The following is a 27,507-nucleotide window of genomic DNA, read 5'->3' as shown; positions in this document are numbered from 1 at the left end:
CCCGTGGGAACCACTTTGTCGTAATCGATTAGCGTTTTTAATTTGTCACGTGAAGCAATAAAATTAGCGTCACAACTTTCAACTTCACCCAGTTATTGCTCCCTGCCCGCAATGGCACACCGCGTGTGTAAATGAATTGGACACAGATGGAAAAGAACGTTTAGTGGCTGATGTGTCTGACTCAGCTGACAAACCTCCCCCCCCCCCCTCTCGATCGTTTCCCCTACCAATTAGCTCTCCGCCGAACCGTTTGTTTTACTTCCTTGGAAGATTTACGAGGACCTAAAGCGCGTGCGGGTGTAGGTTTCGTTTCGTTTGATGGTTGTTGGTTCGTTCGGGCGATGTTTACCGAAACTGTAGTTTAAACTGTGAATGGCGCGTGTCGGATTAGAACGATGCGTTTGAAATTGATTCGATATGGGTGCGCGATGGAACGAAGCGAATTGTGTGATGTGATTTACAAATAAGAAGAATTGAATCTTTGTAGGCGATTTTATTAGTATTCTCTTGATTTCTGCAGTGCTCCACAAAGCAGCTGTCAGCTCGTCAGACGTACAAAGGCAAGCTGGCAAGCACTGTCAAACCGTAGCGTCAGTAGATCAGTGTACTAACCAACACTCGTACCCGAAGATCGCTAAAGTAGTGTGGCAGAAGCAATCAGTGCCAATTATCCATCCGATCGTGCAAAGGGCGTTTGGCCGCGGCATGGGCTCCGCGGTTATTGTATTGCCTTATTGGCGGCATCGGAACGGTATGTTTTTATTGCAAAATTATTAACAGTGTCGCACGGTGTCTGTGGGCGCCGGAGACTGGGACGCGAGCTGTGAGTGGAGGTGAGTGAATTAAGCCGCAATTACGGATGGCGGCATATTTGTAGTAGCGCTGTGCTCCCCGTTTTTGCCGAGGCGATTCGTATGGAATGGGACAGCTGGTGTGTGCCTTTTCGGACATTTTTCGACGGCAGATTCATGCGACTTCAACATGGAGTGAACTGTGGCATGGAGTGCGCTTGGCAGGGTTTTTGGGAAAAAGTATTGGAATCATTTCTTGTCATGCAAAGCTATTATATTCGATATCAAAAAAAAAAATCCGTTAACTTAAGCCATAAATTTTTATCGAGGTTTACATTTCATGAAAAGCCTCTAGGGGATCTTCCGATGAATGTGGGCCTGTCGTCCGATCAAATCTTTGGCTGACCGACACTCGCGCCGAGTGTTTTTTTTTCATTCCATTTGCCACGCTAGTTGGCGCTTTGGCGAAGCATAATTCCACTGAGGACTGCGTTATGAGGCAGGGAAAAAAAATCTGCTATAAACTATATCTGTACGTAACGAAGAAGAAAAAAAAAACACAACAAGCGAGCAAAAACAAACGAGAAGCAAACACACCAAATTGACATGAATGACGCTGATGAAGCTGTACTTTTATGCGCAATCATAACCTGCGACCTGTCGGTACGATACTGCAGCGAGCGAGCGAGGAACAGAGAAGAGTTTGGTAGGAAGCGTACGGAAAAGGACACGCAACAAGCGAACTGGAAACTTGCAGTTTTACACGGTGCAGCGCCGAGGTCGGTACTGTCGGGAATGCGGTTTGGCAATTGGCATCAAATAAGCGCGGAGACGAGCGAGCGAGCGAGAGAGAGAGAGAGAGCAAACACGTCGAAGGCGTACAGAAATGACAAAATATAAGGGCAGCCGCTGTCGATCGCATGAAAGGCATTTTGATGAGTGGTGTTACAGCAGTAAGGTGATGCCGGTCTCTACCCTGGGACAGGCTGGGGTTGCCTGGTGGTTAAAATAACATTCGCTGGTGAAGATGCACTGTGACAGATCTCGCCTTTTTTCTATTTACAATCCGCTCAGACAGGTGTAATGATGAGATAATCAATCTCGGTAGGACATTGAGCATGTCGTCTGGATCGAAGGTTTTAATTATTAGTATTTTTATCGGCACCATTTGTTTGCTAACGAATGTCCATTGCCTCGTATCGGCTCTTTACCAAGCCGGCAAGCAAGCCCTTTCGCTAATTAAAACGCCACACGGGGCCGTCGATCGTGATCGATTTCGATTTGCGAATGAATTGATTTTAATTGGCCGACCGGCGTGCTGCAGCAAACATTTTATCTTGCTTGATGTTTTGTTTTTCCTGCTGTTGTCTGTTGGCTTTGCCGGAGAAGTTGTTCCAGGTTTGCTTGCTGCCGATGGGAGAAATCACCTTTGTGTGCACATTTTAATTTCAACTGCAACATGCAGGGCGATCCGCGCACTTGGGATCGGTAACGATGATCGATCCGCTGACAAAGATGTTTTATTACTGTTGGCGCTTGCTATAAAAGATCGAATGTTGGATGGTTGATGGCTTTAAGGTAAGGAGTTGTAAAAAAATACACTGGTAAAATGAAATAATAGAGTATCGAGCTTTGGACAATTTTTGAGCGCCTAGAAAATAATTTTGATGAGTAAGATTTGTTTTGGAGTTCAAATATGTTATAAGGACTGTCGACCGTAAACATCCAGCCATATTAAGTGAATGTTGATAATACGAACTAAGCTTTCGGTTTTCTGATAAACTCAAGTGAAATGATGGAGAATTGTTTGTATGTTTGTTAATATTGTTAGGAAACGGAGTGGTAATTGTTATTTTTCTAAAACGGCTTAAAATGGTTACCGTTTAAAAATAAAGGAAAATGTTTCGCCCGCCTAACGTTTCGTAACTTGATTTTGACTGATCTCGGGATAGGGGTATCCGTTTTAATTTTAATTACTATTTATTGAACTTTTTAGCAGACACGACATTATGAAGTTTACAAAAGTTCTCCACAGGTATTTTCTATAATTATAAAAGTATTTATTTAATGAAGTAAATCATAGTGGAGTTAAATATGTGGCCTGCACTGTATGCTCCACGCGAGAGTGTATCATCGAAATCAGAGAGAATTGCAGAGAAAAAATTGCGTAAAATACAGGGTTTCCGGTGGACATTTATTGTAACTCAGCACTAGTAGAGGATTTAACAATAAAATCTCATTTTACATATTTTTCTATAAAAAATGCCCTTTTAATGCATTGAATAGCATAATATGAAACTGATACATAAATTCAAAAAAATGTTTAAATAGAAACGTAAAGCCCTGCATTGGATATCCATGCTAAACTCTCCCCCAGTGAGCAAGAGCAAAGTGGCGAACTTCACCTCAATCAATCTGATTTGTAATGCCGTTCGGTTCGGTTCGCTAGCCAGTGCGTCAGGCCAGTGTGTGCTTTTCCACCGTTTTCCACCGTTCGAGCTGTGTCTGAGCCGTGTGCTGCGTACGTGTGCCGGCTCGCGAAGGTATGTGTGCGCGCGTGTGCGTGTGTGGTGTCGTTTGTGACCATCATCATCTTCACGGTGCGGTGACCATGAGTGACGTAGTGCTTGTCCACGACCAAAAGGGCAGCACGTTGTGGTGTGTCTTAAGATGTTTGATGTTGATGCTCGGTCGACCCAGCCAACTTTGACCTAGAAATTGCTCTGGCGTATTTGTGTGAGTGCGCGCGAGCACGAGTGTTTGCTGCTGAGAAGAATGGTGGATTTTAAGCGGCAATCTGACGCATGGAATGCCATTCCGAACGGGCAGCAGTGTGGCAGGACTATCAGAAACAGACAAAAATGACCAGCGAATTTAAAGCAAATTCCACACCTTCCAAACTGGCCGAAGCCGGGAGTGGAGTGGCAAGGCGCTGGCAAGCGAAACAAAACAAGTAAAGCTCAGCAAAATCTCCATTTCAAATGTCAAACGGTGTGCGCGAAGGTGGAGAGCGAATTTTTGCCACCCAAACACCAGCCAGCCAGCCAGCCAGCCGGAGCGCCAGTCGGAGAAGAATCTAATTTTGAGCGGAAATGGGAAACTTTTATCGACCGGTGGCACCGAACCGAATAGGGGAGGCTGGGAATATGATCTTGCACCCGCGCATTTGCCCGTCGAATTTTTCCGCCAAACTGTCAAAAAAGCCCTGCCGCGAACACGTTGCTGAGGGTGGTTTGTTTGTGTGTGTGTGTGTTTGTATTTGTGGACGAAAAAAAGCAAATAAGAAAACAATGCTTTTTGGATAGGAAAAAAGCAGGTTGTCCAGCATGAGCGTGCAACGAAAGCAAAAAGGAACCAAGCTAAAACAAGCTGACCGATATATCGAGACGGCCGCACGTTATTGTACCACACCGTGAACTCCACTGTGATGTGAGGCGTTAGAGAGAGAGAGAGAGAGAGAGAGAGAAATAGAGAGAGAGAGCGAGAGGAAAGCATTATTGAATTGTGAAGACACACGCACGCAGGAATTGCGGTGGAGCATTCGCGTGACGGGAGACACGCCGGACCCACTTTGCCTTTAAGTGCGGAGAGAACACAAACAGAACGGGAACAGAGCGAGCGCCCGATATTAACGGCGGAAGAACACGAAGCACCAACAAAAATCTCATGCTCGATTGTTGTGTGTATTTTGTGCTGGCCATTTTTTTGTTGTTGGTTGTTGTGTTGTTGTTGGTTGCTGTTGCCTTTCAATTCCCGCGCAGCATCTCTGCGTATTCTGAATCTCGGAGTGTGCATCCGATCTCTCGTCTCTCGAACTGAACGGGAGCAGATTTAAATTTGTGAGAGAGAGAGTGCGAGAGCGTGAGAGTGAGAGAACAGTGTGTGCAACAATGAGAAAAAAGGGGAGATCCGCTTGGATGCTGTGAAGACTGTCTTAAGGGTGCTACTGTTGGTGGCCACTGGTATTATCGGTGGTATTTAAGAATTCAGTATTTTTAATTAAATTTTAATTTTTAATGAGTAAATTTATAGTTGATGTGTTTAGGATAGCAGAATTAGTCCAGAAAGAGAGAGAGAGACAGAAATTTAATTTGCATACATACAGTGTTAAATGTGAGCCATTTTGTATTTTTAAATTCAATAGATTCCTTTTAGCAAGTTGAATTATTCTTCAAACTCTGATTGCTTTAACTTCAAAATCGTAAATCGCTCACCTTATTGTTTGTTGGCAGGGTATAAATAATTCCGGTTCTCACGGATGTCTAGCCCATTAAATCATAATTGAAAACACCTTCTTCATGCGATGCCAGCTTTGAGAGATTTGTTTATGACGTTGGACGGGTATTATTTGCTAAATAATTTACAACTACGCTAATTAGTGCCCCCGGCTCTATGGTAAGCCATCAAATTAGTACATGAATGCGAGTAATGCATCATGGTTGATTTAAGATGACTTTTATAACCGCCATTTGCTGGTCAGGTTTTCTTATTCTATATTTTTTTTACCCGCTTAATACAAAAAATCCGGATTGTGGGGCGAGAAGTGCTAATCGGTTTGCGAGCTAAAATTCATCGTAGGTGACTAGCGGCTTCAGAATTAATTTGTGTGCTAATTTTATTTCGCAAACGCATCTCGGAAAGCGAGTGAGAGTGATACTGAGGATGTGGCGTAGGATGTGGCTGTAGAGTATCAAATAATTGTACCGGGAACTCCTGGGACGGAGCAAGTGCGTGAAGGCGGTAGATTATTAATTTGATAGACACCGTAAGAAGGTTCACGTCTAATTTTGTTTCGTGTACCGTTCCAGCATGGTAAAAAGCATGGCAGCGGGGCAAGTGTTGGAGCGTTGCATCTGTGCTCCAAAGTGTCACCATTGTGACGGCACCTTGACGTGTATGCCGTGTGTTAATTGATTTTGAGTGCAAGAATGCTGATTGGAAGTGGGTTGTGAGGACAGTTTACAGCAAGGTAGTGTCCGTGCTGGAATTCAAAACCTGCAGGAAGCCTTGGAAAGTCCGGCCGGCTGTAGTGTGAAGCCACGCAATGGTGGTTTTAATTCGTCCTGGGCTGGTCTGGCCTTTGGTCGCTGGCAAGAGGCCTTAAAAATTGTGACCATGCCGTTTTTTCTTCTTCTGCGTGTATGTGTGTGCAGAGGTACTCGAACACCATCTTGTGGGCACTAGCCTTGTTTGCAATGGCGTCAATCGGCTACCGATGAGTGTAGGGCTGACGCGACACGTCGTTAATTGAATTAGTTGTCCACGTTTGTCAAGCACTCGCCCGAAGAACCGGGTATGGGGCACACCGGGCATGTAGCTTGGCTCACCTTGTCGCTGTATTACATCAAACCTCTAGCTGGCCAGATTCTGTACACTGTACACCTTGCTCACTGGCACTCTTACGAAATGGGAGTCCTGTTTGGTCAAAGTTGCTCGACGCTGTGACGGTGAGGAATCCGTAGTAATATTTTTCGGTCTCCAGGCTGCTGGCAAGCTGGCCATGGAAGAAGTTTTCCAATTAAAACTCCTTCCTGCCACTGGAGCAGTGGAGCAGCTTTACATCTGTGTCTTTCCTTGGTAGCTCCGGCAAGCGTTACGGAGTGACCTAGGAGTGTGGAAAGCGGTGGAAGGTGGATTAGCAGGCCGGTTACTCTCTTACTGATGGATCGGATGGATTTCTTTTCGGGATAGTTTTATTAGTTTACGGGTGATCAGAAATATCGTAAAACAATAACGCATCGATCGGTAACATGATCCACAACTGTGCCAGGCTACAGATTAGGAGAGCGAGACTGAGCAAAAAGGTTTCCAAAATCGATCCTTTCCTTACGGAGTCGATTATTTTTAATACTGCCGGGAATTTCCCTTCCATTCGTCCGAAGTAATTAAACTTTTGACATTCGCTTAATCGATTTCCCATTACGGGAGGTTTTGGCTATCCGTTCGTTTCTACTAAGAACAACACGAACTAATTATGGTTATTAATTATGGGAAGAGATTTTTGGGGCACCAGCGACCCAGGATGTGCGATGGTTGCAAGAAAATGGAGTTTTGTAAAGCAAAATCCCACAGATAAGATCCTGGTCTCATTCTTAGTAGTAGTTATAGTGATAGTGGTAGTAAAAGTAGTAGTAGTAATAGTAGAGTTCACACAAAAGTAAAGTGCTGTTGCGCTTTCAGCAGAGCACACGGTTAACGGTTTGTTTTGCTTGGATCCACAAGTTTTCCGATACGAGCCATCGGCTCCAGTCGGGTTGGTTCGTTCTCTCGTCTAGGTTCTCAATTTTTGGACGTCAAGTTCTACAGTAAAAGGATAAAAAATTAGAAAGAAGAGACAGACAGAGAGAGAGAGAGAGAGCGAAAAACTGAGAACTAGGACGAAAATCAGGAGACTAAAACACATCAAGTGCGGTTCAGCATTGTTCGAAACGGACATTAATACTGATAAAACTTATGCTCAGAACATCCTGTAAGCAAGGAGTGCGTGGTCCTCTCTCTCTCTCTACTACTATTACTCAGCTCTACTGAAATTCAATAACTCTCTCTCTCCCTGCTTTTATTCACAGCGAAGAGAACGTCGCTCGTCGTCGTATCGTTAGCAAGGCCTACCGAGTCGCGTTAGTGTTTTGATGCGTGTTAGTATCCAGTTAGTGTCCTGTCAGGTTCGTTCTCGTCTTCCCGAGCGGTTGTACAACCCGGAGCACAACACCTGCTGCTGCTGCTGCTAGCGAGTGCCCAGCCATCGCGAAGAACCAGTGTACGTGCCTGTGTCCGTGTGTGTGTGTGTGTGTGCTAGTGCGCCACCCTGCAAAGGGTGTGCAGTAGTGAAGGGGGGAGAAGGAAAGGAAGGGTCGTGTAATAGCGGGTGTCCCAAGTAGTGGTGCGTGCCGTTTTGCTTCGCCATCCTTTTTGGGGAGAGCGAGAAAGAGAGCGAGAGTGAGCCTGTGTGAAGAGTGCAGCTAGTCAGGAAACAAGCGCCAGGGATACGGGTGCGTTACGGTGCAAGCGTTACGCGCGCTAAGCGTTACTCACGTCCATTACTGTTGCTCTAGCTGTGTGTCTGTGGTGCGTGTGTGCGCGGGTTAGTGAGTGAGATTTCGGCAAACCGGACCGCGACCAACGAACTCCTGCTCGAAGATGGCGGACGACGATAACACGCTGGAGGAGATCCCGGAGGCGGAGAACAAGAATGCGCTCCGCAACCGTGGACGCAAGGGTGCGCTCAAGAAGAAGAACGTTTATAATGTCAAGGATCATCGGTTCATACCGCGCTTCTTCAAGCAGCCAACGTTCTGTTCCCACTGCAAGGACTTCATTTGGTAAGCATGATAAGCCTCGCGCATATGTGGTAGATGTGTGCGTTATGCTCCATAACGTGCCTCGGTTAGACGGACCTGCAGTTCGGAGGGCAACACTGGGGAACGATTGAGTGTCAATTACGGTACGGTTTAGCTGGAACTTCTTGTGGCTTTTGAAAGAGCTGTCGAGCTTCGGGACTGGAGACTGGAGCGCAGAGCGATGGTGTAGAATGAGCTGACCGACCGATGTGTGTTGGCCACCATCACGTTGCTCACGTTCCTTGCAAGTTGTTAGCCCCCTTCCCGGTCGTGTGTTATGAATCATATGCAAAATTATGAAGGGCAGCGTGAAAGCGGGGTGGTGTAAAACATGTACCACACAATGTTCCTCGCCTGCTTTTTCCTCCAACATTTTCTCTCCACACACATGTCGCAGTGACTGTCTCAGTAACGAAAACACGGCCCAGTGCTACCGGGGACAGATACGGATTTGTGTCGGGTTTTGCGGTACTGGGGAGGAATAATTACTGTTGCGGGTCGTGTTGGTACGTTTTTACTGCCGTCCATTTTTTTTTCTTCCACCGTGTTGTCCAACACCCGACAACAACTGGAGCATTTTCTTCATCATGGTTAGTGCCACTCGGGCCGGAGGTAATGAGCGAGTTGTGTCTGGAACGATTGTTTTGCTTTCCGTGCACGGTGGTTGTTGCCTGGTGTGATGGGTGAGCTCTAACATGCATCATAACAGCTTCTGCACTTTTTGGTTGACAGTGAAACACGGGAAACGAGCTTCGGGAGCTGGCTGTTACAGCTATTACTGGCAGAGAAGCATTCTAGATCTGTTTTAATTTGTAGCAAAACTCATTAAACGACACCCGCTTAATGTCCTCTTTTATGAGCGATAAAATCGCGAATCATAAACTCGGTCCGGATCGAAAATCCGTACGCCAAGAAAAATCAGATCCAAAACGTCAACTTTCAAACAGCTCAAAAAGTCAATCAAAGGACAGTGGCAGTACATCGGGGCGTCCGTTCCCGGTTTTTTGTCACCAAGGACCGCCCCAAGAAAATATGACACTTTAATTTACAGCTTGATTGAAATGGCGAGATCGTATTGTCGTAAAAACCCTCCCCCGAAGCTCACTGAATAAAATGGCCGTAAAGTCATAAACGCGGACACTTGTCACCTGTTTTGGGGTGCGGGAAAAATCGATTTAATGGTTTTAATTGCCTTTGCCTACCGGCAGCATACAACGTCTTTGCCATGGTGAGCAGATCTCGTATCCGAACGAGATGCGAGTCCCATCGCACCGTTATCAGCTAATGAGTGGGAGTGTATTTGATGGGTACCTTGTTCACTCAAGTGGCAAAAGTGTGACTACCCACCCATCGGCCAACACCGGGAGCAGTGGTAGCCGTAGCCGTGTCTCTTCTCATCCTCGAGACTCGGGATTTTAGGTCAGAAGGTAATAAATCACTCCGGGAGCAGCAGGTTGCAACAGGCAGGCCTCCCGTGGTCTGCCCAAGAGCCCACGCTGTTTGGGTGTTGATTTCTCGTCCGCGACTCGCCTGAAACTCGACGGTTTAATTGGGAGGGAGTAGGATGGTGTCAATGTGTTGCTAACTGTGAGAAACAGCCATCCCTGCGGTGGAATGGGACATAAGCTGTAGGTTTAACCGCACGTCGTCTCCAACCAACGAGGTTGAAGAGGTTCCGATTGAAAAGTTTGAGCTTTTGCCGCGACAAACGGATGCTCGGGCGAAGGTTAGGTTAATGGAATAAATGGGGCCTATTAATTGTTGTGAGTTTATTAGCAATCATGCTCGAGAGTCTATTAAAACGTTGTGCTGGGTGATGAATAATGTTTAAGGATTAAAATCTATGCTAATCTTACCTGTGCTGAATTTTTGTACTCACGCGCAAGCGAGCATCTCTAGCTTTTCCCCGAAAAATGGTTATTTCATCACACGCCGAGCACCGGCTCCTGCATTTCCTCGCATCATGTCCTGCTCGTTCAATTTAGAATTCAAACCCACGCCTGCGATTATTATCGAATTAGTGGTTTTCTAATCGTCGTTCTGTTTCTCTTCGCCGTCGTCCGACTAGCTTCGAAGCCGTAGCTACGCCGAAGAAACAAACCAAAGCTATTAGGGGGGGTCCACCATGGGTCTGCTGGCCGGGTCGGTAGCTGTGTATCGGTCTGACGAAACGATCCCCCCGAGTCACGCTGATCCGATAATGGGGAAATCGGAAGCCATGCAACGTAAAAATGAATAGCAAAGGAGTCGGTGTTGGCGTCGGGTCGGGAAATGGTAGGAAAAGTGGGTTTTGCTGCCGGGAGCTGGGTAGAAAATAAATGGGTTGAGCATTTTTAATTTACGTAAAAGCACTCAACTGCTCGAATTTTTTTGTCAAGGACAACACTAATCACGATTTAATACTACAGTTTGTGTTGCTGTTTTTAGAGCTTAGCTAACCTAGAATATTTCAAGAAATCAATCTTGCTCAGGAGAGCAAGACTGGATTTTGCTTTGCTTGCTAATTTATTAACGCCTGTCAGTATGCAATGCGATTATTGTTACTAATACTGCAGTTATTGTTCGGGGCGAGCTGCTGGTGCCACATCTCTTAACAAATGAGCGCATATCAAAAGTAAATCCAAAGAATCACACTCTATTCTCCCATCAAACCATCAGAAGCGTTATTAACATTACGAATGGCATACTTTCAGGAGCTACAGCTTTCAGGAGACGAAGCCGAACGTTCGATGTCCTTTTTTATTCTTTTTATGACCAATAAAAACAAATATGTGTTGCATGTATGTGTTTGTTATTGAAGAACTTAGATAAGCTAGAAAGTTACGAGGAGCCAATCGCGTCAAAGAGATCGTGTTTTATTTTTATCAACTCTCAGACAAAACTGTAGAGTATGCTCCTGTTAGTATGCAATATGTTTATCAATAAGCCATTATGTCGTTAAAGCTGTATCGGATTCTGAAGACCTAAACAGAATCTACCCCAAAAAGTGTCAACACGGTCTCTTATCTCACGTAATATCATCAAAAAAGATATTACCGATACCGATTGCATACTTTCAGGAGCTACGTGCGGAAGAAACAACCCCGAAAATAATTATTTCGAGAGGTGGCAATAAGCGTTTAATGTCACCGTTTGGGTTTTTTTTTGTTTCCGTTTTGCTTCACGGCCAATAAATGCTGACCAAATTATCAGGCATCTCGTTGACGCTCGTCAACAACTATTAACAGCTCGTAGTACGTTTTTTTCTTGTGCGTGTGTGTTCTGCAGAACTTCAATTCTGACAAAATGAGCTCGATCGTATAATCGATGACATGTTCTTGTTAATATCGTATGAGACCGGACAGCGCATCTCGACCGGCCGGCCGGCCCTGCTTAATGAGCATACGATCCCCCGTGCTGTAAAAAGCGACCCACCGGATAGATGGTGGTGGATGCGATCCGTTGACAGAGGGTGATTATCGCCTTAATGATGCCGACAGCGACCGTTTCGAAAGCTCAGCAAATAATCAAATTGTGCTTTATGGCGTGTGTGTGTGTGCTTTTTGTACCTTTTCCCTTGATCTTGCTTTCTTGCTCTGGAGTTGTTTTGTTGCTGTTGTTGTGGCTCTGTACGTATTTGTGTAGGTGAAATGTAATTAAAAATATCGATTTTCGCCCCAAGCAGCGCACCCTTGCAGATTCGAGGTGATACAGAATGAGTGGTCCGATACGGTCAGAAATTATTTGCAGCGAAACTACATTCCCCATGCTTGCTGTTAGGGTTTTTGTTTTGTATTTTGGGGAAAAAGGGGTTTTTCCAGGCGACACCAACACGTCCACACACACACTCACTCACTGGAAAAAAAGAAAAAATCTCCCTTTTGAGCATACCGTGCACACAGCCCCAGTAGTTGGGGCTCAGTTCGTAGTTCGCTCCCATCAACGGAATCGATTGAATTAAGCTCGCGTGTCACGTCCCCGTGTGCCAGTAATTGCTTCATTAATTAGCACATAATTGTTTCAGCTCGGCGCGTCCAGCATGCACCCGTAAACTATGTGTAGAAAATGGAAAGAAATTGACGAGCAATATTCGGCAGCGAGAAGTACGAAAAACTGGTTGCATAGCTTCAGGCGTTTGCCATCATCTGTCAAAGTGACAGCTGGTGTTGAGCCGGGCAGGCACGTGAGCGAAAATGGGAATGTGATGTACGGAAACGCAAATCCAACGCTGCCCCCGAAACGCATACGCATACGCGAGCGCGAGAAAACGGGGCAGTAAATAAATTAATGATGGCCATTCCGGGCTAGTTTCGCGCTTTTGCGAGTGTTGGTATGTGTAAATAAATTCTTTTTCGCTGTTTGCACCGCTGCCAGCGTTGCGAACCTGTCTCGCTATTCGCTGCTACACCGAGCAGTTACGCCGTTTGTCGGTGTATATTGTTATGCCGTTTGGGTTCATTATTCAAAAGGGATTTGAGGCGTAGTGGAGCGGATTTTTTCGTTGCATGCCACGGGTACATTAGCGAAAGCATTGCCGGGCCGTACGTACGGGCTAGCTACGTACGTGGTTTTTCTGCTCATTTTGCATATTGATTGATTTGGTTCTGTGAGTGTGTAATGCTGCTTCGCTATAATTGTAGAGAATGTTTGCAGTACTTGGGTGGGTCCTTAAAGACTTAACGCTTGTTCGAATGTTGCAAATGTCTAAGGCAGTTAATTTGCACCCTTGCTCCTGTCCAACAGCAAGAGACGGCGTTACCTTCACTTGCGCTAGCTGTAAGGCGTTGAAGTACCGTTTTTTCGTACCGTGTGCGATCATCATCACTTCGCACAGCGTATCCCTGGAACTGGAATCTGCACGACGGCTACGTAAGCATGCGGCGCAGAATGGCGAACGGACAAGACACTCGCAGACCCGTGTCCGTGTTAATTCGAATGATTTAATTCATTTTTCACCTTATCACGATGGTAGGCAGCGTCGGGACTCACGCTGGACGCACGCCGTTGGTGGGCGTTTTATTGCCCTTCAGGTTGGTCGGGAACGCGCTTGCGACGCTTTGATTTCATGGCGAACGGGGCTTATAAGGGCTTTGTGTGGTGTCGTGAAGAAGCGAAACCGGGATAAATCTCATTACAATTCACTGTCATCGTTCGGTTGGGTGGACAGTTTTGGGAATGAATGCGCCCCGAAAGAAGAGAACGCAATAAAAAACGCTTTTGATAGCAGTTTCTGAGAGGCTAGAGGTAGACGTACCTCGAAGATGCCTGTTTATGAACCTTTTTAAAACGCGAACCATCCAGCAGAGAACGCGTTCTCTGCGCTGCAATGGGAATAGCAGTTTAATGTCCAGATAAAGGCACAACTGCACATCCAGAAAAGGGTGCGGATGCAAAGCAACAATCGAAAGACGATCGAGAAAATGGGAGTGTAACGGAGAAGAGGAAGAACTGATTGAACAGCATGTAGAAGGGAACATAAACGAAACGATGCAATGCAACAATAAAACAAGTGAATGGACAATGCAAATTGCAAAAAGAGAGCGCGAAAAAAGGCAAACAGCAATCGAAAACGCTAAATGAAAGTAAGCATCGCCAAGCGAAATGATTTGAATAAAATGTCAGCGGCTCATGTTGAAATGAACGACATTTAAAAGGAATTGGTTGGCCATCCCCGTCTGGACACGGGTCGTGGGAAGAACCGGGAAGGAAGACAAGGGATCCTTGATGGGAAGAATGAAACTGACACTTTGGCTGAGCAGGGAACAGAGCGGAAACCCCGAAAGGGCTCAGTCAGTTGAGAAGTTGAGGCGGTCGTGGGCGGTGCTTTTCGGACTGGCGGAGATGGGATTTTATTTTCTGCTGGGAAAATCACTGTTCACACGAAAAATGCTAATTGTATTGCTTTTCTTGGAGTTGTGGTGAAGTTTTGGCAGAGCGTAGTTAAGCGAGCAATTTCTGAAGAAATTAGCTCTTACCTCCATTCGGGTGTTTTTGTCAGTTGTTGGGGACGGAACGATGAGTTTTGGAGTAGGATTTCGAAGTAATGCCTTGGATATCTTGGAAGAGTCAAGTGATAATAACGAAATAGATCTGAAGCATTAGAAGGGGAACTGGTCCAAATTTCGCTTAAAAAATATACCCTTAATGATACACAAATATTCTTCATTTATCCTCATCAGTAATGTACCAGAGAAAAGGCTGGAACTCTGTAGAATGAAAAATCTGGGCTAGACCAACTTTTCCTATTTGAAGACTGATTTGAATAGAGCCTTTTTACAGTCCAGATATTCACAAATGATACACTTACATAAAGACCAATCCTTTCCATTGTTTTTTCCGTCCTGATTTTAGGTGGACATACTGTGTTACATTATCACGTCCATGTAGGCAAACAAAGGAAAAGCTGTCCATTTGTGAAAATGTGAAAACATTAGAGCTTGCCTGTCGATCTCGCCTCAAAGAATGCTGTAAGAACAGGAAGAGAGAGAGAGAGAGCGAACGAAAAAACAAGGACAAACCCGTCAATATTTCGTGTGGTAGTGAAACGTGCTCTCAAGAAGCGATGGATGAGCGATGGTAAACGTTCACAATACACATATTTCACCGATATACTGTCCGTTCCATCAACCCAAGCTGGTGGAAGAATGGACTGGATCAGTGTCTCACGATGGTCCTTTATCAGGGCGAGATGACAAAAAAGCGGGTTCTGACTAGAAGGGGGGAAAAAAAGAAGCACTCCTCTTGTCGGCCGAAAGCTGCTGGGCATTTATAATGGCCACAGAATTTTCACACACACACACATAGCTACTCTTCCCATAGCTGACAGTGAACCATCAAATCAATTTTCCGAAAACAAAAGTGAAGTAAGTTCCACCATTGCTGGTTCGGTGATTTCTGCCCGTGGCACGTGATCTGCCCCGTGCGGGTTGCAATGCTCGTGGACCTGAGCCATTATCCTGGACCATCGTCATCTCTGTGCGCAGTGGTTGTAGTAGTGGTCGTGTGTAGCATAGTGGCAGGCACATTGTGGTTGGTTTTCTGTGGAGGACCGCAAAGGCGAACCTCGTAGTCGTGGTTTTTGGCCGGAGTCAGAGTCGGAGGGAATTTTTCTTCTCTCTCTCTCTCTCTCTCTCTCTCTCTCGTCCGTTCTCGGCCCGTCCTCGGTGTTTGTTTTCATCGCTGCTGGTTAGAAGTTCTTCTTTCTAAATGGCCTTTCAATGAATGTGATGTCCTGTTTGCAGAGCAAGCACGACGCACACACACACACACGTAAAAGGTACAAAATTGCAGACGGTCATATGTGCTATCACGCTGCATGTAAAAGCGAGAAGCGATGTGTTGTGCCTCGTTGAATGTCCTTTCCACGGAAAAGCTTCTGCATGCAGAAGTGGAAAGATACGCGATAGGAGTGAGTGCGACAGATCGGGAGCGGGAGCGGGGGGGGGGGGGGTGGGAAGCACACATTAGCACAGTGCAAAGCGGAAATGGACGGTGCAACACATGATGACTACTCTTGCAAATGTATGTGGTTGGTGTGTCGGTGTGCCACACTCCACACCAGGGAAGGATGCAACGCTCCTCTTGTTTCACTCGCTTTGTTTGTTTTTGTTTTGGAAGGCCCTTCGGAGCAATGGAGCGGGAAGGGTCGCACGTGGAGTCAGACCAGCACAGGCAATCGATATCCCCATTTTCCATCGACACTGTGTAGCACGCTTTCGGTCAGCAGCTTTTCATCGTTTTGTATAATGGGAGGTTATGCTGAAGCACAGGCAGAACACTGGTGGAATATTTCATGCTACAGCTGTAGAGCTTTGTTTCGGAATTGTAGAAAGAAATTCTAGAGAAAAAGCATGAAATTTGCAATAATTTTAACAAAAACGCCTAGAAGTATGCAATCTGAACTACACAATGATGGGGAATGGGGAAGAGTTAGATGATTTCGATTTTAATGATTTTATTGGACTAGTATAAACATAAAGTGCAAGGAAGGTCAGTTATTACTCCTGGCGGAGCAATGAAACAGCAAAATGCAAAAATAAAGATGTTGTAATTAGAGTAGTAGCAACTAGAGCTAATGGAGGCCCTTTGCCAAAGCAACACCACTAATCGATAAGCAAGCCAAACACGGCCGTTTGGCGTGTTGGCGTGTTGGGTTGCAGAAAAAGTTTTAATAACTTTCCCCGCCCTACCGCTGACGTCTCCCGCTTCCGGGCCACCGGGAACGATGTCCCCGAATGTTGCACGCCCAGCTTTTTGTAGTAGGATAAGTTCATTAAAATCTGAGCTAACAGTTTGGTTTTTGTGGCTCTCGGCGGTGAAGGAAAGTTTTATCATCCTGCCCGGGGATCGAGGATCCCGGTCGCTCCGACGGAAATGGTCTGGCGAGTTTCACACAGTTCCAATCGACGACGACGAGGCCTGCCGTCTTCACGGGGTGATCCCGTTGCAGTACGGCACGATGCAGTACGGCACAATGCATTGCCGTGCCTGACCTCAATTTTAATGTGCTGTGAGTGTCCTTGTTTTAGAACAACTGGTTGCTGGTGTTTCTCCGTCGCACCGGAACTTCCCGCCGTGTGCCGGCGAAGCTAATGGCGGATTGTTGTTTCGCTGTGGGTGCCATTGCCTGTTGTCTTCGGCGATGAGATGAGATTCGCTGCCTTCGCTGCTTCCGGGACGTACGTGAATCGATGATGACCTCAACCTTGCCCGAGCGGGAGGAGGCAAATTAAACTGTTGAACATGGCGATTTGCAGCGGCGAGTCGAGTGACGCTGTTCGCAATCTAAATCTAGCGCAAGTACTCGAGTGTTACCGTGCACGATCTCGATACGCATTAAGTGGTGAGATTAGGATTTTTCATCCTCAATTTCTTCCCGATGCCCGCCAACTGCCGAGAGTGCATCCTTGCGCGGGTTGCATTTCCGCGTAGAGTGGTTTACTGACGTCAGAAACGTGTTGCGCCCGGAAAACGGCACGCTAGACATTTACCCCGAAATCGGTCTCATCCATTGCCCGAGAGAGTTGACAGACCGACCGTGTTCATGATTGACGACTTGGCGTAGTGTCACTGGAAGTCGTTATACATTCTGCGGTACCGTCTAAAGAAGACGTTAGCGAACGGCTAAGGAAGCCGAGTGACCGTCAACCTGTCAACCGATGCGAAATCTCGCTCCCATTTTCCCAAGAACGATCTATCTTTCTATCTTATCTGCGGCATTGTATGGGTGGGCAGGACTCTTCAATTCTGCACAACCAGTAGCACCATTAGCACCTGGGGGTTTTGGAAAAGGGAGCAAGCGAATAAAAAAAGGGGTTGATAAGTCTCGGGGTTTGCCGGTTGTCGGGGCCTCGCGGTTTTCTACGTTGCCTTGGCTATTAATCAATGTCGGATCTTATTTCATTATACATTATCCATGTCCCGGAGATGAAAGTAGTCCGCTTCGCCACCATCGCATCTGTGGTTTATACGGTGGTGTTCTACGTGTGGGTGTGTCCTATGCCGTGGACTATAAATAGCGTCAAGCGGAGTAACATCTTCCATCAATTAAACCGCACGCGGGAAGGGAGTTGCCGTGTGTGCTGAGAGCGCCGAGTGAAAGTCAATCGTTGATTGGCGGTTATTTGCTGTCGAGTCGGTGGGCAAACATTGTTACTTGGCGCTGTTTGTTTTCATTTGCTGAATAATAATCACGTACATTATGCTGAACGAAGGATCTTGGGTCGTATTCAAGAATCTGTCTAGAAAATGACAACAACCAAGAACAAAATAAATCAGCTCTGCCGACTCTATATAGATCTGCAAAAATCTTTAAGAACTAGGTGTAATTTATGTGACGCAATATTCTGGCGATTTTTGAAGCATGGCTAATGTTTCCTTACTTTGACAGTTAATGTAATTGATTGATTTTTTCCGAGAAATGCCGAGGTTCCGGACTAGTGATAATTTCAGTTCTGATGATGATAGAACAAGATCAAATTTACTGGAAGAGTTTTTTGGTAATATCGCAGAACATTTCTTTCTTTAACAGTTAATGTAAATAATCAACATTTTCCGAGAATTGTCGAGGTTCCAGACTAGAGTCCTAGTGATAATTTCACTTCTGATGGTAGAAGTTCTTCAACTTTCGGCAGCAAAATATTGTAGGTAAATTAGATTTCCGATAATTGAAGAGCTTCTGTAGAATTCCTCCTCCGCGCCCTGGTAAGGACATAAATTTTCCTTCGCTCTAGATTGATAATCATCAGCGTGGTTGGGTGAGCTTTCGATAGAGTTCGAAATTGAAGAAGGGAGAGAAAAAAGCAACAGCAAACCCAACCAGAAGTCATGTGGTTGATCCTAAAATTAACTTTATTACCGTATAGCGCTCATCGTTCGACCGGGCGGCACACACTCTCTTATCGGGTACCGTGCAGTAGCCTACGTTACGGTAAAGTTGAACGGTAATGAAAATTCCTACCCTCACGCTTCAAGGACCCACTTTCTACTCCTTATCCGGAGGTAAGGTGCGGGTCACCAAAAATTGCGAGGAACGACAGCGTGTGTGTGTGTGTGGGGCAGAAGCCTATCGATCGAAAAGCCAAATATCTTCCAACCGCAAATGCTCGTCCTCCCAGCCTTGTGCCATCTTTAGCGGCCAGGATCATCAGATCTCCCCCTCTTTCATACAACCCTGCCATCCCCACGCTCTCCACAAAAACCCCGAAAGGAATGGGAAAAGATGATGCAATGGCGGTACACTGTCGCTGTCGTTTTAACGATAAACGGTTAAAGCTGTGGCCGTTTAGGTGCATGAGCGCCTCCAAGCGCTCGATGCCGAAATGGGTCGCTCGGTGAGTGCGGTGATTTCCTCCAGGGGAAGCTTCACCGTTTTACTACCATCTCAACCAAAACCATATTCTTGCGGACGGGGTGCAGGATTTTTTACGCCCGACTAGGCGCCTCCATTTACGAGGCGAAAGCCTTACGCCGTGAAAGGAGATCGATACCATTTAGCCAGGAGTTTTCCTTTTGGTCTGGGGTGGGCTTTTGATGGCGGGACAGGGTTTTGCTACTGTGGGGTTCCCGAGTGTCTGGCATGATCTGATTTTGCCGTACAGGTCCCCCTCCTTTTTAGAGCCTAGGGAAGAGAAGGCTAGCACCCCCCCCGGATCAGGTTAACCGGAAGCGGTGCTACCATCCGAAATTCAGGGCCAAATTGCCTTCGTCCCATGTGACTATATGTGTGAGTGTGTGTGTATGTGGTTAGCTATACGGACGATGGCAGGCAAAGCCACAGAATACACACACACATATATGGATCGATTCCCATTGAATTCGGTCCATAAAGGGGAAGGAAGGCTTAGATAGCGTAACCCGTAATGATGGTTGCAACAAAATGGCCATCACAAGCCGCAGGAGCCGTGGAGTAGTAGGTGCTCCACCTTAACCGCTGAGCAAATCGGGGAGAAATTTAACACACGCAGCAGCAGCGATAGACAGGTAGTGACAGGAGCAGAAGGTCAGAAACCTTAATCACCGAATACATCCATCCAACAACCTGTACAAATCGTGACCCGAACAGGTTCGGTAAGTTGGTGGTTAAACACGCGTGCACTATCTGCGTCTCTGGCTCCGGCCGTAGCCATTTCGGCTGACCAACCAATAACCGTGGGGCAAAAAAGGGTACTCCCCATCATGGTGCAAACGATGAAGGCGTAAGTCCTCGAGGGAACTGACCACATACGTAGGATTTTTTGATGGGGGAAAAAAAATGGGGGCCCATACCATTATGCTCATACTGTGATGATATTCATTTTGCGGTGGTCCCATTTTCCCATGCTCAGTGGCGATGGAGAGAGAGAGAGAGAGAAAGAGAGAGAGAGAGTGAGACAGAGAGAGAGAGTCGGAGATAACGGACCGGCTTCAGCTGATGATTTTTTGACAGGGTCTGTAGGATAAGTAAACTAGCTGCTCATATCGGTTGTGGGACCATTTTTTGGTGACCCGTTTTGAAGAGTTATGGAAATGTTTAATTTTGTTTTCCTTTTATCAATGTGGTATAAATAATTCAAGAATTTTTGATGTTTTTTATGCAACTGCAGTAACATTTGGGGCGGTCCGGTGGCCGAGGCGAAAGCGGCGCCGGTCTTCACACGGCAAGGCCGGGGTTCAAATCCCATCCAGATCGCCTCCCCGTACGAAAGGCTGACTACTTTTCTACGGGTAAAATTAAGTCACAGAAAGCCAGAAATGGCAGGCCGAGACCTCTCGAGGTTGTAGTGCCACAGAAGAAGAAGAAGCAGTAACATTTGGAGAATTTGTATCAGACTTACTCAGAGATAGATATAGCTGTGACCAGGATACATGAGTAGGTTCTGGATAACTCGCTCGGACTCCATATAAAATTGCTTGTGACTAGCTAGACCTATATTTCAGGGCGTTCTTTAAACTTCAAGAATCGGTGAACAGACAAACAATTAGCAAAAAACAATCAAAATGTACAAATGCCGAAACGAACGCAGGACAATCAATAGAAGTTGTTATTTTCCCATCATCAACTTGTTTCCATTTCGGTCGCAAACAACAGGTTATGCTTTTGCTGACACCGCTAGCAGCACAGACACTCAATCAACCCGCACGTTAAATCCTTTCTGCCACGCTGGGAGGCGTAGGAGGTCGCTTGCTTTTCTACTTCCTCCACGCTAGGATTTCCACTGTTCAAGAAGGAGCCTGGCGCTGATTTATTGCAGTGAAAGTGTGTCTAGTACGAAATTGCGGATTGGGCTATAAATGAGAGTGTGCGAGAGCAACACTACAGAGAGAGAGAGAGAGAGAGAGAGAGAGATGGAAAGGTTTGAGATTAAGCGGGCATAGGCGGCTAGATCTGTGGGAAAAATAGTGACGTCATCACCCAGCAGGACACCGTTTCAATCTATCGGTTTGACCTTTTCAGTCGGTGCGTCCCATTGGGTAAGGGAAACATCATGACGTACTCGTATTAGGTTATGTCCCCAAAAATGAATAAAAAAAGACGAGTAAACCCCTCAACGAAAATCACAAAACCTTCTCGAGCAGATATTTATCCGACGGCCATGCCGCCTAGCATGCCATTTTTCTTCTAACTCAGAGTTTTTTTCCCCCCGTGGGCCAATGGCTGGATGGGCGTCCTGGTAATGCAACCGAGGTGGTCGGCTCGGGTGGAAACGGGCAGCGAATATGGATGGGCTTTGTTTCAACTGGTGTTCAAGTTGAGGAAAATACAGAGACACAGGCACAGAAAGTCGGAAAACGACGCCACATTAGGATGAATGTGGGCAATAACATTTTTCTTCATAACCGAAGGATTTTATGATGATGTTTTGTTTTGTTGGTGGTGATGCTGGTTGCTGGTTGCTCAGTTGTCTGCTCGGTTGGTGCGGAAATCGAGCCGGGAAAACGGCTTCTTTTGTGGCAGTGCCATCTTTTTTTTCCTGCCGAGCGCCATCTTTTTCTCCTTCTGCTCCATGCCATTTCGGGATGCTGCTGTTGATTTGATTGTATTACAAACACATTAATTCAATCGACGTTCCCTCAAGGAGTTGTTTTCATTTTCGGCGGATAAAGCAAAGAGGCAAAAGAAACCGGTAACAAAATGGCGAAGAAAACGAGTTGATGGCGAGAACAGCCCTTTTTTGTTTACCCCATTTATTTATCTTAATCTTTTTTATACAGTTGCCACTGGGTTCGCGGATTGTGTGGAGGTGTTTTTCAGGCTCTCCAATAAAACTGCTTCGTTGTTGTTTTTGTGTCTGTTCGCCGTACGCCACGCCACACTCATCTTCATCATACCCGCGAGGCACGAGCAGCTTGTGTTTTTGTGCGCTCATCCTCCGCTCGGTTCGGTCGGTAAATGTCAAATTTAAATGCAACACAGGCTGGGTTTTCCCGGAAAGCGATTCGCCTGTGGTACGCGGGAGGATAAAGGTCGTGCAGGATGTCGCAAACCCCCCCCCCCCCTCTTCCTCCCCCCTTCCCGTGGATTGTCTGTGTCGCGTTAGGGGTGGCGGCGTACGATTAGTACGTTGGTAGTTTTCCTTTCGCGAGTAGGTTTCGGTTTGCTCAACGTTCCACGTGTGGGTCGGTTGGGAAATGGTGCTCGTTGTCTATGAGAATGTGACCTCCTTCGAAGGCAAAGGCTGGTGGGAGTTCTGTCTGTGGGCATATAGATGAGAACATTTAGGCTCATCAGCATGGCTCGTTTGCATCGTGAACAGATCGATCGAGAGTGGTGCGAGTTGACCTTTGCAGGCGCGAGAGGAAAAATGGTTCCTCACTCATTAGTTGGCGAAGTACGTGTTGGTCGTAAGGAACACCAATCTTACCATCGGCATCGGGCTTCCGAAACGGATTGGGCATTGCGTCGTTTTCTCCCTGGAAGGATCGTTTTTTTCCACGAAGCTACCTCCGTCCGTTCCTTGTTTGCGTGGGCTGCGTGCTTGGGCAACCTGTTGTGTTCGTACTTTCGGAACTTGCCTATCGCCGCAATCTAGCTCGTGGACAAATAAGAGCTCAGCCTTTTTTTTTCTCTACTCCTTCTCCTTGTTAGAAAGGAAACGCAAGGGGCAAGATAAATCTCACCACCCATTCCAATATTGTTCGTTTCTACTGGGCCGCAAGGTTAAGTGAGAGCCAAGAAGCTCCAGCAGCTCGAAGGATGATGGAAAATTCCAAACAACATTTTCTCGTGTTGTTCGACCGGGATTGGAAGTACGGATTCTGCAGTTGTACGAGATGAAGATGGGCGATCCTGGCGGGTGCTTTCTTCGATTTCATTCAATGGTGAATAGCAAACGTAAATTCCACAGTTTATCTCCGGAACGGTTGGCCGCTCGGTTGACCGGACCGATGGAAGTAATTGTGCTAGAAAGTCTTGGTTGGCATGGAGTTGGCTCGATGGGGATGGTATAGTACGACGCTAATGAATTGCTTACAGTTCAAGAAGAAAAACTGGACGCATACCTCAAAGTTAATGAGTGCTGGTAATTCTAGGCGGTATAAAGTGGGACTCTGTGATAAACTTTGTGTTTTATGAAAGACACATGAAGCGAGATATTGACACAAAGTGAATATTTTACTTACATAGTAATTACACTTCTTAAGTCATCAAATAATTCTAAGCTAGTAGTTTCATCTATACAAAGAAATGTTGCAAAATATGTCCTCTTCTCCAAAGTTAATGAGTCCCTCTAATTCTTGACTAGGTAAAGGTAAAGAAATAGTGAAAATGTCGGCACTATACGTTCGTAACAGCTATTGTTAAGCATTCCAAATAATAATGAGTGGGACGTTTTGTCTATTCGCGCCGCACTGTACGAGTGATATTTGCTCATTGAATATGCTCCGAGTTGGATCTCCTGTCCATTGTCCATTTGCAGCAAGTGCCAGACACTTGTTAGGAATTCATTAGAATTATCTTGAATCGTTTTTGCACCTATCGCAAAAGGCTGCTCTGCTGCTACGCCATCACGACCATCTCCTCATCCGCTTCTTATCCGGAACTTCTCGATTCTCGGATCGCAAGTGAGATGTGCGGTATTCGATATCGTGTGGGGCGCCCCTGTATCCCTCCGATCCATCGTTGGGCGTTGATTTGATAGCATGTGCCTCCAGAGCATCCGATCTTCCTCTGGGGAGAGCTCGCTCAAGTGACGGAACCCACTCGACGCTCACCGAAGGATGTCACTGATTTTGCAAACCGGTAAATCAAGAAATGCTTGAGATTTAGATTACGTACCGGTTGTGGCTTTTGGATTTGGTGCCGTGATTGAACGATTGGGGGAGCGTTAGCGTTGACGATGATGCGTAGTGGGAAATCACAGCTATCGGAAACCCGAACCGGCTCCCTCAGTGCGGGAGCGTCGTCTATTGAAGATCAGTATCAGTAATCAATTTCGTTGAATGTACTTGTGCCCGGTGGGAGCGTAGTTGCGTACTCCATCGGGGCCTCGGTAAAGGCTGAAGTGGGCTGGCTCGGATATTGAGCTGTAATGGCTACAGTAATCGAAACCATTTAGAAGCTAGGTGAAGCTGGTAATGTGAATTTGCAATTACCGCTACAATGGGAGTTGGTGGAAATTCCATCAAGCTTTTCAGATCTTGTACCAGCCAAAAACGGGGCGAAGCGAAATTAAGTTATTACTGCTAACATATAACCTTGCGGAGCCTTTGCCAGACCGTGCCCAGTCGCTTGCTCCATGATTTAAGACATGGTTTTGTGTCGTGCTGTCCTATTTATAAACCCCTTTGATCTCGAATGCCCTTGGATGCTTGGGCTTATTTTCCCCCCGGACCCTGGACGGAGATGCTAACAGTGGGTGATTGGTGTGTGGAGTGGCTTAAATGGCAAACACGATGGTGTGCGATATGGAAATAGCTTGTGCTCAGTCACAGGAATGAAATAACGCCACTGCTGGATGGATATCATGTTCTGATGGCGTTGGGAAAAAAGTGCTCACACACACACATCACAAGGATAGCTTCGGCAAAGCTGGGGAGATCTACCGGTTCATCGGTACGGAGATCTGCTGGATCCCACCAGTCGAAAAGCGAACCAAACAGGGCAGGTATTCTATTTCCAGCGTCCCGGTAGTGCCTCGGTGTGCTTGTGTGCTGGTTGGTTGGTCATCGTCCTGGTTCAACAAGTTTTTCTGCCAATCCCCCATCGCAGAGCTTTTCATCTCGTCTGTTTTCATGTCCTGTTTTTGCTTGTTTGGAGCTGGATTTTGATGTTGGATGTTGGGGACCGAGACAAAAATGATCAGAAAATGACCAGAGGCTGCTGATGCTGACGTTTTGCCGTGGCCCAAAGAGGACCCGCCCTAGTCGACCTTGCCTATCGAACGTGTCCACTCGAGCTGCTAGTGGGCCGAGTCTGTGTGTTTGGAAACGTTTTTGATCTGAAACAATCACCTGGCACGCTAGCTCTCCACACGGCCCAGCTCTCCATCTCGGCTCGGTTTTGAGGTAGGCCATGTTTATGGTGAAGCAGCTCAAAAAAAAAAAAACAAAATCCTCCAACAACATTTCCCAAAGCCCAAAGTATCGAGTTGCCTTTCATCTCATCAACCTCGGTCGGTTTTAAGCTACCGTTTACCGTTTCGCCTAACCCTTTTGTGCCGTTCGGCCGTCAATTTTCTTCGATCGGAGCGCTTCTTCCAAGAGCGAAGATGACGGTGGAGCGAGCGTCAGGACCGTGAGAAAAAAACGGGGTCTTCTAGGGACGCTTGTGGCTTGTACCACAACAAGTTCGGAAGGCAAATGAGATTCTGATCGGTGTGGTTGTACGAAATACGGGTGACGGTTACGGAAGCATACGGAAACTTGTACAGCAACAGTTTGTCGGCTTCCAACGCACGCAGATGCCGACGCCTTCAACGGTTCACTGATGGCGGAGTACTCGGTGTGGAATATGGACGAGGTAAAATTTACGTAACGATCTCAGCACACGAAACGGCAAGAAAAGGAAAATTAAAACAAAATAGATGCAAGCTAAAGTTCCTGTCACAATACGTGTTGTAGACGTGTCGGGGTTTCGTATACAAACATACAGCTGAAATACAGTCGTCGTTAAGCGGAAAGCTTTCAAGAGAGCGTGAAACTCGTGCCCAATCCCAGAAATCCGTATCGAAGGACCGGCTGACGTTTGTACCACTGTACCTTGTCATGGCAAATCCGACTGGCAAGAGTCGAAGTGTTCTCCTTCGAAATGATGACTTAATTTGTCTGCGTGGCTTGTGTTGGATACAATATTGTCACCCAAATACTCTTAAACTAGTTCAGGCTGTTCTTTCGCAACACTTGTACTATCCAAATGTAATGCGGATTGCAGAAGAACAGAAGCGAGCAGCCAGCGAGTTACCAGAGTGCTATGGAAGACTTGCGAAATGTTGATAAAAATAAACACACCACAGAGGTTCCCGGTTCGAAGAAACAGTTTTCCGCACGCTTCACACTAGATAAAGGGTGCAAATTAAATAAAGCGACAAATTTGAACTTCATCGTCCGTGCTGACCGAAAATTGTGTGGACCGAAGTGGTCCCAAATCGCCACAACATGCTCTACTGTAAAACTCCCGACACAAAGCCCTTGGTTGCCGTATGCTGCTGCTGCTGCTGCTGCTGCTGTTAGTTGCATTAGCGGAACTTTTTCAACGGGACTCTCGTATGTGTTTGTGCTTCTCGTGTTCTGTGGATCCCAGGAACACGTACAGCGTTACAGTTTTGTACCTTATTTAATAATAAATGCAATGGCACACGTTCGAAAAGAAATGAATTTTCAACATTGTACCATCGTCCTTCCGGTGTAGCATTCGTTAAGTCTTCCTTCTCGAGGGAGTTGTCGCAAATCGACGCGGAAGACCAACGTTTCAACGTCTGGCGTGTCCTCGACGTGTCTTCTCGGTCGGGCGGTACGGCAGCGGTACGAAAATCCTATTACCACCCGTGTGACGTTTTTCGGGAATTTTATGTTTTCCTTCGGCACGACACTGGCTCACGCCAAATGCTGGGAGTGACTTGGTGTGTAAATTATTCTGGCTTCTCTTTCTGCTGGATTGGTGAGCTGGATGGTGAAGTAAATTCCACCGCAAACCAGGGGGGGGGGGGGGGCGAGAAGCAGGTAACTGACGACATTCGAGAAGCCACCCAACCAAGAGGGATTGTGATGGGTCTAGGTGCAAATTCAATCATACTCGGTGTCGGTGCTTGGCAAACGTCAGCGTGACACTAGAAACGGTTCGGGATGAACGATTTTAATGAAATTTATCAACATTCCAACGCGAACGGACGATGGAGCGATTTTAATACGGACTGCATACAGAGGAAGCTTTGTGCAAGAGGGTGTTAGGGAGTTGGAACGATTTATTTGATAATGAGATGTAAAGGAAGGTTTGGAAAGCATACAATTAGAACTTAATGAAATGTAGAAGGATAACAGTCGGAGGTTCACTTTTTTTCCAGGGACACTTACATATTAAATGAGCTACTGCAAGACTAACTTATGCCTTCGAAACAGCCCAACCGAGTAATAAATCACAGTAATTGCATACATTACAGGGGGTTTTTATGTGTCTCGCTAGCATACCGTTGCAATTGAGGTTATGCAGTCTTCGTTAAGTATGCAGAAAATATAGCCAGTTTTAATGAAGCATGCGAGTAATCATCGATCGAAGGCCACGAAAGTCACAAAGCTGAGAGCAATCAGCAATGGCCTCTAGACTTCAAATCGCTCGAAACTGACTAACATGCTTTAAGGTTGACAAAACGCCTAACAGTATGCAATTTTAAAGCTGTTTGTTACAGCTTAAGATAATTTCCAGATCACAACTTAGAATTTACGAATCGTATTCTATAAAACTGATACATTAACAAATAATATTCCCA

The 27,507-nt window shown here is 46.2% G+C and overlaps 1 protein-coding gene across 21 annotated transcripts in view; it reads left to right on the top strand.

Annotated features, from left to right (window-relative positions):
- The first annotated feature begins 733 nt into the window (after positions 1–733).
- Positions 734–27,507, top strand: part of LOC118503099 (protein kinase C, brain isozyme-like) — a 62,081-nt gene continuing 35,307 nt past the window's right edge. The window contains exons 1-2 of one of the 21 annotated variants that reach the window (XM_036036016.1): positions 734–751; positions 7,358–8,110. In XM_036036016.1, coding sequence (XP_035891909.1) covers positions 7,929–8,110 — 182 coding nt within the window. In that variant the 5' untranslated portion in view covers positions 734–751; positions 7,358–7,928. The other 20 variants (XM_036036018.1, XM_036036007.1, XM_036036029.1 and 17 more) reach the window with 20 other exon arrangements.

The sequence above is a fragment of the Anopheles stephensi genome, chromosome 2, assembly GCF_013141755.1.
Source record: "Anopheles stephensi strain Indian chromosome 2, UCI_ANSTEP_V1.0, whole genome shotgun sequence".
Taxonomy (NCBI): Eukaryota; Metazoa; Arthropoda; class Insecta; order Diptera; family Culicidae; genus Anopheles; species Anopheles stephensi.
Note: the sequence above shows the minus strand (reverse complement) of the source record. Positions and strands in the feature narration are given on the sequence as shown.